This window comes from Hipposideros armiger, unplaced genomic scaffold (assembly GCF_001890085.2).
Source record: "Hipposideros armiger isolate ML-2016 unplaced genomic scaffold, ASM189008v1 scaffold_579, whole genome shotgun sequence".
NCBI lineage: Eukaryota > Metazoa > Chordata > Mammalia > Chiroptera > Hipposideridae > Hipposideros > Hipposideros armiger.
This window is the reverse complement of record NW_017731929.1, coordinates 901,332-914,247: the sequence shown is the minus strand read 5'-3', so window position 1 is coordinate 914,247 and position 12,916 is coordinate 901,332. Positions and strand designations below refer to the sequence as shown.

At 38.5% G+C, this 12,916-nt stretch overlaps 1 protein-coding gene across 1 annotated transcript in view; it reads left to right on the top strand.

Moving 5' to 3' along the window:
* MAN2A1 (mannosidase alpha class 2A member 1) overlaps window positions 1–12,916 on the top strand; it is a 159,945-nt gene that overhangs the window by 27,326 nt on the left and 119,703 nt on the right. The window contains exon 4 of the mRNA XM_019624106.1: window positions 3,440–3,542. Coding sequence (XP_019479651.1) covers window positions 3,440–3,542 — 103 coding nt within the window. The remainder of the gene's footprint in view (window positions 1–3,439; window positions 3,543–12,916) is intronic.

The following is a 12,916-nucleotide window of genomic DNA, read 5'->3' as shown; positions in this document are numbered from 1 at the left end:
AAAGTAAGTACAAAACGTGATGAAAACAGCATCTAATCAAAATAGCACCAGATTAAATGTGTTTGTCTTTAGGGGGTGCGAATGGAAAACACATCTTTGTTTATATCTAGACTCAAACTCAGTGAGGTGAGGAGCTCAGACTTCACATGTGGGATCTGAGACTGCCTGGAGGACTAGAGATATGTTTTTCTATAAACTCATTCACTCCGAAATATTCCCTTGTTTAGTGAAATAGCGGCAGAGCCATTTGCAGTATTTAAATGATTCTCTCTTTCTCTCTTCTCTGCCAATCGTGTGTAATTTAATTCTTGTCACTTAATTGGGCGTGTGATGTGATTCCATTGTATACTATTTCTTGTAGGTTTATAAATACACTTCACAGTGTGTATCTTGCAGGTCCTCATTGGACCCTTCTCTCCTCCCTTTTTTGATTTTTTTGAAGACCTTTATTCTCGTTTCCCCTTTTCTGCCATTCTCAATTTCCACCAATCTCAGTTCTTGTCATTCTATAACATGGGCACTTAACTGTAATAATAACATTTGTAGTTCACTAGGCACTGTGCCAAATCTTTTATAAACACCTACTGCTCCCAATAACCCTTGAAAGTTAGTGCCACTATTCATGATGAGGGTGTTACCAACCTGTCAAGCTTACACAGGTAGTGGCACCAGAATATTTCCCTGTTAGTTTACCTGGCTCTCCCACCTGAGTAAAGTATAATAGAATGGCAGAGAACATGTGTCCCCTGTTACACTCTACCCTCATTGTCTAGCCCTGCACTTGGCATATAGTAATCACTGAATTATATGTCAGGCCTTCTCTGATGTGCCTCCATGCCTCTGCACAGCTTCCTTGCACTGTATACACACCCACACACACACACGTGCGCGCGCGCGCGCGTGCATACCCACACTTCCACATTGGCACAGATGTAAATATTTACAGCACTTCTGCTGGGTCTCCTCACTAGACTGTAAGCTCAATGAGGACTCAAAGTTTGGCTTATTAACTGCTGAGTCTCTAATGCCTAGGACAGTAACGAGCACATGGTACGGACTCATTTAGTTAAATAAGATAATGAATGAAGGAATCAGACTCTGCAGACTCAGATGGAGTATTTGACCTCGGCTTACATGTTTGTTTAACTCCCTTCCCTTCTTCCCATTGTCTACTTATTTCTATTTCTTTAAAAAATATCATATTTAGAATGCAGTTTGTAATTTTAAATACCCAAAACAGATGATATCAAGCTCTTCAAGGGCAGGGATTGCCTCTGCCTTTTAGATTTTGTTTGTTTGGTTCCCACTGTAGTTAGTATGTTGTTGTCACGAGAGACTGCTAGGCTCACAGTCCGTGGCTGCAGTCTCTTCCTGCAAGTCAGGGGGACTAACCCCTGAGAGATTCTCAGTTCCCCAGGATCTACCTGGCACTGACTGAGGCATCTGCAGTAGCCATGGCATGAGTGAAGAACAGACCATACAAAATCTTAAATGCCTTTCAATATGCTCTTCACTCAAACATCAATCATCAACACACCAAACAGTAAAGCACACAGAGTAATACAGTAATTGGGTAAAATAGAGCAACGAACCAGCCCCAAGGTCAATCAGAGGCCTGGTGGAGCAAGGAAGGGTGACTGGTCTGGGAGGTCGGTCCAGCAGAGGTTTGGTCCGAGCTGAGCAGAGCAGAGTGGAGGGTTCTTGGAGCAGAGTGGCAGCATTGTCACCTCTCAGTAGAGACCAACTCTTTGAGCTGCAAAAGTCCTCAGTTCTTATGCAGTTTTGAGTGCCTTCCTGACATCACCTCATCTTGAGTAGCTGACCTTGGGGGTGTAGCTGATTACACCCAATTACCAGGGCAACCAGGCAGCTCCCTGGGCATTGTTTGCTAAGTTCTCTGTGCATGTCCATAATGGAGTTACTCTTGCTCATTCAGTATGGAGTCACTGTCGCTCACACAAAATTCATTCTAACAGCATCCAGGGGTGCTCTACACAGTTGTTCTGTGGGAAGACATCCCTAATAACTGTTTGTGACTGCAATAAATGAATCTGCCTGTTGGTATCCTAGCAACCACAGTTAATCTTTTTGTCTTAGTAAAAGATGTTAATGACCCTTACCCTCAGGCACTTCTCCACTTGAGGAAAAAAATAATGGTCAGAAACAGACCTATTAAAACTAAAGCTATTTTTGCTATTAAGCAAAATTCTAGAGAAAGGAACCTGCTGACTTTTTTTCTAATTTCACTGCTCTTTTACAAAAGTAGACTTTTGATAAACTAAATTATTCTGTGAAAAATTGAATCATTCATATCATGAAAAACCACTTTTTTCAATGGAGGAAAAGAGATAAGTAAGTACACATATATTACAGGTCAAATGTGACTCTGTAATGGGAAGTCTTTTTGTATAATACTCCTAAGTGAATGTGCAATTAGGCAATTTACTTTCTAAATGAGATTTATAGAGATTTGTTTGCATTTTCTGCAGCAACAATTTAAAACAAACGAGCTCAGAAGTTTGTTAAATCAGTGGAGTGTTGTCTGTTGGGGATAGAAATATTTGAAATAGGTTTTTTAAACATTCCTATATTTAGTCCCCTAACTTAAAGAATTATGTTGCTATGTTTTTATATATGTAGATATTTTTCTTTTTGGTCCAAGTTAGTAATATCTCGCAAGGAATATAAATTTCATAGTATGTTTGTATTTTAATAAAATTCCTAATTATGCCTTCTTCCAGTCCATAAGGACATGTACCAATTGTCTTACAATATTTTGTGTGGTTTACATGAGTTGAAACAAAATTGGAAAGGAATTGTTAGGTAAATGCTGATAACTTTGTACTGTTGTGCTTTTGAAAAGTTTTGAATCATAGACCATGAAATTAAATGTTAGTTGATTGATACATGTTCATGTTGTATTAATAAGCTGATTAAAACACAATTACAGCACCTTTGTATCTACAATCTTAATTCTTTGCTTCTCACTAGTTAAGCTGCTAAAATATTGAGTTAATTTTCCTTCAAAGAAATCACAGTGTGTAGAGAGAAGATAAGGTATACTAAATGGAAAGTTGGACAGCATATTGTTAGTTAAGCAATTTGTAAAATGAATATTGGAAAATAATCCCCCATGTGGTATGACTCCAAAATACAAAGAAGATCTAGCTAGGCCTAGGAGTCACACTGCAAAATAATTTTCTTATATGCATTTGCAGTCCTTTTGCAGAATTTTTATTGACTCAATGAGTGATTAGGATTTTTTGGCTTTTTTTTTCTTTAAATTAAGAAAACAGATTTTAGCATTTAGTATTATATGGTAGTTTGAAATGAATTTATCTGTTCTTATTCTTAAAATGTTTGTGAAAAAGAACAAAAACATATAAGGAAATCACAGTGTAATGTTATTTTAAGGCTTTTCTGTTCAAATATTGTTAAGCACAGTCAGCAGAAAACAGTTCTGGTCAGGCACAGTTGGACAGAGCCCACGTAGGTGAGAGGCGGTGGACACCTAGCACTCTGGCAGCCAGGGCACCTGCCAGGTGAAATGAGATGCTTGGGAGAAGTTTGTATTTGGGCACCGTTTGGGGAGTCCTATGTTCTGTTTAATTATTGTGGGAGTGAGTGAGTTCTTTGGTTTTGGCTACTGTGACGGGAAATTTGAGTTTCTGGGGAGCTAAGATAGTAAGAGGAATGACTGAGAACTAGCATTCGTTGTCTGTTCTGTATCAGGGAATTGTTTGGTGTGTGTTACTTCATGTCACACATGTTGCAATCCTGAAACGTAGTAAATTAAACCCCATTGACCAGATGAGGGCAGTGAGGCTAAGGTAGGTATGGTAATTTTTTCATTCAAGATCAGTCAGTTCTCCATTGGCAGACGATGGTGAATTGCAGCTCAGATTTGCCTGATTCTGAGATCCATGTGCTTCCCATTTACCATACTGCCTCTTAAGATACTTTGTTTAGTTTAAATGATTCGATTTCTTTTTGCTTTATGGACATTGGCAAATTCAGCACATTTATCTGAACTTTAGATTGTTGATAGGGTTGACTGACCGGAAAACATGAAAAAATAGACTGCTTAGTTAAATTTGAAATTCAGATAAACAATGAAAAGTGTTTAGTATATGAGGCATGACAATTAAGTTTGCAAACTCATCCTAGACAAATTGCTCCATACCTCATTGCTGAATATCACTGTGGTCACCTTTGAAGTACTCCCCTTGGGAAGCTATGCACTGATGCCAGCGCCTAGTCTATCCTTCAAAGCAGTTTTGGAACTCTTTCTGGAATGGCCATCAGAGCTGTTGTCGTATTACCCTTGACGTCCTGAATGTCATCAAAATGTCTTCCTTTCAGTATTTCCTTTATCTTCTGGTAATGAAAGAAGTCATTGGGGGCCAGATCATGTGAGCAGAGAGGGTGTTCCAATACAGCTATTTGTTTACTGGCTAAAAACTCCCTCACAGACAGTGCCGTGTGAGCTGGTGCATTGTCGTGATGGAAGAGCCATGAATTGTTGGCGAAAAGTTCAGGTCGTCTAACTTTTTTTACGCAGCCTTTTCAGCACTTCCAAATAGTAAACGTGGTTAACTGTTTGTCCAGTTGGTACAAATTCATAATGAATAATCCCTCTGATATCAAAAAGGGTTAGCAACATCGTTGCAACAAGTTCACGAACTTAATTGTCTGACCTCATATATGTGTACCAAATATCATACGTAATCTACTTATACTAAACATTTATTCATTATTTATCTGAAATTCAGATTTAACTAGCATCCTGTATTTTATCTGGCAATCTTAATTAAGAAAATGGTGGCATTTAAAATAAATATTTACATGGCTCTTTAGAATTGTCTTTTTACAAGATCTTTAGAATTGGTGTAATGAGGTTCTTTTTTTAGAGGGGAAAAATGCTGTTTGGGCTCTGAATGGGCTGCATCCCTTACGAGCACATATGTCAAATATCACCTAAGAGATGTACGTGATCATTAAACATCCCTCAGTTCCCCTGTTTAGGTTACTTTTATCTATCTTTCAAGCCTGGGTGCTTCCAAACTCACCATACCCTGGTTATACAAATGATTGCTAGTACTTTTGGGAATGTACTGTGTTCCAGGCATTTTACATATATTAAATCCACTACTGCTCTCAACAACTTTATGACAGAAGTACTATTATTACCCTCATTTCATAGATGAGAAAACTGAGGCAGAAGAGAGGATAAGAAATATGTCCGTGGAAGGGCTGGGTTTCAACCCCAGCCATCTCGTTCTGGAATCAGGACTTGTAACCTTTATTGAATGTTGCCTCTTTTAGGTTATACTTCTGAAACCAGAGGCAAAGCTTCTAGGAAGAAAGTCTTTCAGGTGTTTCTAAGCCATATGTCATCCGTGTTACTTTATTAATCATATAAAACATGAACTATCGTGCAAAAGTAGACACCTCACTGCACTCTTTCCTATCCCTTTTTTCTTCTGGTTCGTTCCTATTGAAATGGATGTTTCTGACCTCAAATACTACATTAGTATATGAGTTGGTGAGCGGTTTTCCTCATTGCTACATGTTTTACAATTAGAAAGTGACTTAGAAGCAGTATTTTCCAGCTTGTAAAATAGTTTCTTCCAGAAACTTTGATAATTTGCCCAGTATTTGCCTGATTGTAAGTCTAAGTAGCCTCCTCACATATCCTGAGAGTAACTCCTCAAAGGAAGTTACTCTCATAGACACTTGTCATGATTTCAAATGACCATGCTCTGTTTGGGGAAGACTTCGTAGTCCTGAAGTGTCCTCTTTAGGTATGAGTACCGTATTTGCCGGCGTATAAGACGACTGGGCATATAAGACGACCCCCTAACATTTCCACTCAAAATACAGAGTTTGTTATATACTCGCCGTATAAGACTACCCCCTCTTCCGCACACCTTCCACACACCAAATAAAAGGTAAAACAAGATCAGATTTGATTTGGCCCACTGAAGTGCAAACAAGCGTATTGTATTTCGTGTCACCACATAACCGTTTTGGTGATGTTGAGCCACCATGTCTGCTACATGTTTTTCGAGTTCTGGCCAGTGTGGGGTGCCTCTTCTTAATGCACACTTACCCCTTGGCATACTCTTTAATGCTTTCTCATTTGATTTCCAGTCCCGAACCATCTTTTCTGTTACTCCATATTGTCTTGCAGCAGCACAATTATTATTTTCCTTAGCAAAGTTTATAACTTTCAGTTTAAAATTTGCATCATACTTCTTTCTTTTGGCTGGTGCCATGATAGGGATGGTAGGGGTTTGACTGGTCGACATTTTCTATGCTGTACTGTACAATGGTGCAGTATTGTGGTTGGCTGTTGGCTGTATACAAAGCCTGATTTGATTGGTCCCTGCTCCCTGTTTGCCCGCCCTGTCACTATAGCAGTCTGGTCCACCCTTGCATCAGCATCTCCCTGGGACCTCACTAGTGCACAAGTGCGAGCTCTTCAACATTCTAACAGGCACCATGATAGCGCAAAATCGCGAATCTTCAATGCATATGTAAAGAAATATACGGTAACCCGAATTTACCACACTCGCAAAATCGCACACAGCCGAGCATACACCCAGCAGCGCTGCTGATGCCTGAACGGTATGTGGAATGAAGTGGGCGGGCATCGGGAGGCCACTATGGCACGGGGCAAGCACTATGGGCAGTCTATCTGAAGTGTACCTGGCGTATAAGATGACCCCCCACTTGGAGGCATATTTTTCAGGGCCAAAAAATCGTCTTATACGCCGGCAAATACGGTAGATGCTCTTGGTTGGAATCCTTAACAGGGAGGAAAGTCACTTTAGCACAGATTTAGAAATTATTTTGGAGGTTGATCTCACAATTGCAGATATCAAGTATCAAGGTCAGCAGGTCTTTTAAAGGGCATTTCGAAAAGCAATATAGGAAGGGGTCACTATATTGGACATTATACATATACACTACCGGATGAACAAAACCCCAGCTGTCCTAACAGCAGTGCAAATGGGTTCTTGTGGTGTGGGATAGAATTTCCAGGGACAGCATCTTACCTGCGTTCAAAAAGTGCTGTCTCTCCAACCACTTAATGGAAGTGAAGCTGATATGCTTTGAAAACTGTTAGGTGACACTGAATCACCTGGAGAAAGGTTAGATTATTTTGGAAACCTGAGTTCAACAGCATTTAGAGGAATCAGCAGGTTTATAGGTTTTCAAAGACTTATGGGTCTTAGGAAAACCTGAGCTTCATCCTTGACTTGCTCACTACTCTCCCTTGGAAACTTTAGTGAGTTACCCAGTTCTCTTCATTTTGCCTCCTTGGCCTCTTATTTTCCTCTGTTTCCACTGCCGTCTGTTAACCATTTCATAGCAGAACAATTATAGTGGACTAATTCCCTATTTCTCTTCTACTTTACTTTTTTATTCTATCCTCTACATTCACAGAACAGTTAATTTTGAAAGCACACATCAGAAAACCTTAACTTTCTTCTGCCTAAGTTTTCGGTAAGAAGCCGAAATAGTTTAGAAGGTTTTCAGTGACCTGACCCCCACTTTTATTATTTTTTTTTAAAGATTTTATTGGGGAATTGGGGAAAGGAAACAGCCAAGTTGTTGTCCTTCAGTCTTTGTTGTGGAGGGCAGAGCAAGCTCAGCTCCAATTCAAGTCACCATCCGGCTTCCCGTCGGCAGCTCACGGCCACTCAGCTCAAGGTGCCATGTTCGATCTTAGTTGCAGGTGGGCATAGCCCATCATCCCATGCGAGGGTCGAACCAGCAACCTTGTTGTTAGGAGCACGTGCTCTCACCAGCTGAGCAATCCTGCCACCTGTTGGCAGCTCAGCGGCAGCTCAGTTCGGGTGCAGCTCACTGGCCCATGTGGGAATCAAACCGATGACCCTGTGCCCAGAGCTTGCGATCTTAACCAACTATACCACCCGGCTGGCCCCAGACCCCCCACTTCTATTTTTATTTCTCAACGTATTTCCACCACGTAAGCTCTAATGCAACCATATCCCACTGCCTTCTGCTCTCTGAACTTGACATGTACCTTCATGGCTTAGTTTTTTCCATATGCTCTGACCTCACTTTGGCACTACCACCTTTTCCCTCTATCCAGGTGATGACTAATCTAAGAATCACTCTTTTTTTCATTCTGGTAGGAAATTACTATTTATTCCCCCAGCATTTTGTTCATATTTTCATTATAGAATCTGTTTTTCATTTAGCTTAGCTTTATTGCTTTGCTCTTATTAGATTCTTGGTTTGTATTTGAATGAATAAACCAGAACAGGATATTAATTAAAGTTCTTTCACAGTTTATTAGTGGGGGGAAAGCAAGCTTAATTTATAAAAGAAATATTGGAATTAAAATTAATCAGCAGCATATGTGAGTTATAGTAATACCAATTAAGATTGACTGTGACCCCTAAAGTGTAAGACTGGATGCCTCAGTTGAATATTGGAGGATTTGACAAGTGATGGAAGAAACTTGTTGATAGAGAATAACTTAGTAAAATAAAGGAGCTTTCTTTTTTTATGAGCCCTATTTGTAGTTATTTTTTAAATTTGTGAATATTATGTTAAAATAGAAATAACTTGAAACTTAAGTTGCTTTTTTAAATGTTTATTATCTGGATATAATTATTTTTGACTCAAAATCTTTTTTATGTTTTCTTAACAGTTGGTACCTATTTAACTTTGGAGTGGAATAAATGTACTCATTAAAAAATCATTATTGTAGCAGTTAAAACCATAACAGTGTGACAAATGATGTAAGGGATGTGCCTTTTTTGAGTTGTGTGTTTTTAAATCATTTCAGAGCTGACTGAGCCTTTTAAAATATTAAATAGAAACTTAAAGATATTGATCAAAGATTATTAGGTTAGTATCAGGACAATGGAACATATTAGAGCGCGTAGTGTGTGCTATCTTTGACCTTTGGTTTCTTTCCTAGTTGAAGTAATAAACTTGCATTTATATTCCACATACCTTTTCTTCAGCCCTTTGACCATACATCGTCACTCATCTATCAAGTGCTTATTGAACGCTAGCTGTTGTAGGCTTCATACCAGGTGCTACATTTATGAGAGCTGACTGGTTTGAAGTTTGGGCTGTGGCATTCCAGGACTGCTGCTCAGATTTGCAGGACCTGGGGCAAATGTGCATGGAGGCCCTCGGACCCTATGTCTAAACATTTAAAAGTTAGAAATCAAACTAATGAATTGCTAAATAAAAGAGGTCCTTTTCACCTGCCTTGAACTCAGTGATCTGGAGGGCCGAGTACGGGTTTAGATGGCTGGGGCTGCATTTCCCACTGGAATGTGGTGGTGTGTGGGGAGAGGCAGCCTGTGGGACAACCCAACCCCCCTCTTCTCCGATCTGGCCTTGTCCTAAACCAGGACCTCCTTGCAGACCCTAACCCTCATTCCACACCCCTACAAATGGCAGCCCCTTGGCCACTACTCAGGCTAGAGAGATTACCACCTGCAAGGTTGACTGCCCTGACAGCGAAGGCCTTCCAGAAGGCCTGGGAGGCTCTAGGAGCTGGCTTGGTACAGATTTATGGGCCCTGGTACTCAGAAGGGCAGGGCAGGCTTTGGGTGGGCAAGTTCTTTGCCCTGAGGAATTATCATGTGGTCAGAGGAAGAATGGGGAGACCCTACTAGAGTTCAGGGCTCAGGGTGGGGCACTCTTGCCTAGGTCCTAAGGGTGATACTGTGTATGTCCACGAACCATATAAAACTAAGCATTCCTTGAAAAGATCAGATCTCCTCAAAGTCTCTAGACTTTGCAAGTAGATCAAGAGCCTAAAATTGTGTTTTTCCAGTGAACAACTACTAGGTGCATGCACATTACAAATAAGCAATAAGAGTTTTCAACTTTATTAGTTTTATAGGTGAGGACTTAAATTTTTTATGATAAAATGATGATACCAAATTTGGAATTATGCCTGCTTTATAGAACTTCTAATTATGTACTCATTGCTTTAAATATTTCCTCACTTATTTAAAATAGCGATTAGCTGTTTTATGGGTAATAGTTTGTTAGAATGAAAAAGAATAAATGGAAAGCTATTCTGAAAACTCTTCTAGCCTTGCTTCAATTTCCAAGTGTATTCAAAAGAAAGAAAATGCTGTGAATTGACCACTTAAGTAAATCAGTTTGCAACTCAGTGTCCTAAGATGATTAAACCTAGAGGTAGCAATATAATTTTATGTCACAAAAATTTATCCCCTACAACTTTTTAGAAAATACTATCTTTCTGATTTGTTTCATGTTAATATATAATTGTAGTTTTACAGTAATTTAGAAAAAGAAAGAGCCAATTCACTGTGAAAGGGAATACTTGATTACTCTATTGTATAAGAGCAATAAAAGCTAATTTACTGTTATATTACTCAATAGTGAAAGCTGCAAGAGGCTATCGTTCAGTTCATTCTTCATTAGTTGTGCTATAGTGTTGTGATATTAAGTCTCTATTATAGATGAGTTTTATGGAAGGCTTTTAAGTTGACATCTCTGAGCTTGTATTTTGGCTCACTTAAATATCTCTGACATATTTTCTGCAAGATTATTGAGGGGCGAATGAAGTGTTGAAGGCAGAGTGGATTAAACAGTCACTGTGAGTCCTTTATGAAAACTCCCATGATAAGCTATTCTTTGACATGATCTTAGCTCATGACAAAGTATACCTGATGAAAATAAGTAATTGTACTTTAAAAAAAACATTTACTTATAAATCTTCATGAAAACTATTTCTTCTAAATTTGTCTTTTATGCTATATTACTAGAGTTTTGTTACCAAATTAATTTTGGGGGGGGCTTCCACTGTTCGTAGTTCTTTTCTTTAATTGAATTAATAATCAAATAACTAGGGATTAATTTTGACCTTGTTAAAATTCAGGATAAAGGTATATGTGATGTTTAAAAAAGATAATTCTAATAGAACCAAATAAATTTTTTACATGGTCCTTACTGTAATATTACATGTAATAGTAGCATATACAGAAATAAATGTTACTTACATATACTTGATTTTGACTCCATCTTGTAATACAGAAGTATATGTATATTAAATTTGTATTACAATAGTATTTGGTAAAATAAATTCTCCCACATTGTGATCTTTAGTTTTTGGATGGTAATAACTAATTTTTCCTAGCGCTGTATCAGTTTGCTAGGGCTGCCATTTACAAAGCACTACAGACTGGATGGCTTAAACAACAGAAATTTATTGCCTCACAGTTCTGGAGGCTGGGAAGTCCAAAACCAAGTTGTCAGCAGTGCTGGTTTCTTCTGAGGGCCTCTCGTGTTGGCTTGCAGACGGCCTTCTCCCAGTGTCTTCACGTGACCCTCGGTGTGTGTCTGCGTCCGGATCACCTCTTTTATAAGGACATATTGGATTAGGCTCCTCTCACATGACCTCATTTTACCGTAATTACTTCTTTAAAGGCTTTTTATGCAAATACAGTCACTTTCTGAGGGTTAGGACTTCAACATATGAATTTTAAAGGGATGCAATTCAGCCCGTTAACAATGGCATAGAATGAATTATGCAAACCGTAATTTTGGGTAACCAATATGTTTCAGGTGTGATGCAGTTTATTTAAATGTTTTAAATAAATTGTATACTTTTCAAAATTAGATGTTAGAAATATCTTTTATTCTTTTACTTGCTTTGAAGGTAGAGATGGGGAAGTGGCAATTAAAAACTTATGGTGATAATTATAATAATAATAGTAGCTAATATTTATCAAGTGCTATAATACATCCCAGGCTCATGTCTGAGCACTTCTGAGATATCTGAACAGGTACAGGCTTTTAATTTAAACATGGAAAAGTTGAATTATCCAGATAGCATTATTTACTGAAAAGCCAGCTTAAAAGCGCCCTAGATCAAGCAAGTCCTATAAAGAATATTTTACATTTATTCCTATTTGACTCCTAATTTTGTACCTGTCACTCTGTAGGTGCTCAGTAAATAAGTGTGGAATGAGTGAATAGATTTCAGTTAAAGCAAAAGGGAGAAATCTAGTCACAGTGGCAATGTCCTTTTTAGAAGCTCATATTTGCGTTGTCAAAATAGTTGTATTGTCGTCTCTGCCCTAGCAGGTTTTTATTATGTTTGCTAGAAATATGGTATGCATTAGATATTACCTTAATCATTGACGAAAAAATAGCCAGCTGGAGCCCTTATGTTTTGCTTTCCTGCTTGTTTGACGCTTGGAAACAGCAGAGTAGCAGTTCTGCCTGGATATATAGACACACCCCTCCCTGTAAGATTTCATAGATAAGAGGCTATTTTCCAGAGGGGCCCCTTTGCCAGGAGGTGGCACTGGTGTTTCCGTACATTTTGCCTTGGTCACTCATTTATGTTGCTTTAGTACTCTGCCAGATAGGGACTATGTTGGGACCTATGGGTCTTGTTTAAAATGTTTCCTTATACTCAAATTGTAAATGTCTTTAGATAAAAATTTCCAGGGTATTTGAGAAGTAGTAGGAAAAGTCAGAGAACTAAGTTATCAACATCTGCAGCTCTCTTTTGAGGAAACTTTACATAGATGTATACACATTTGTTGTTTGATTAGTGTCAATTTGTTCTACCAAAAAATGGAATAATGAACAGCCTGTGGGAACTAATGCCTATTTTCGGCAGAATTCTACTTCTCATATTCATGATAGTGTTGTAATTACCTTACTGCTCTGCTGCTGGCTTTTAGATATAGTTTGTACTTGTGATTTTTTTTCTCCTTAGTTTAACTTATTTAATGGGTGGAGAATTTTAGATGTGGCATGAGAGGATAAAAAAATTCCATCATCCCATACTATGAGAACAGTAATATCAACTTACTAAACTGTTCAGATTTTTAAAATAAGAAAATTCCTTACACTAGAGATAAATTATAAA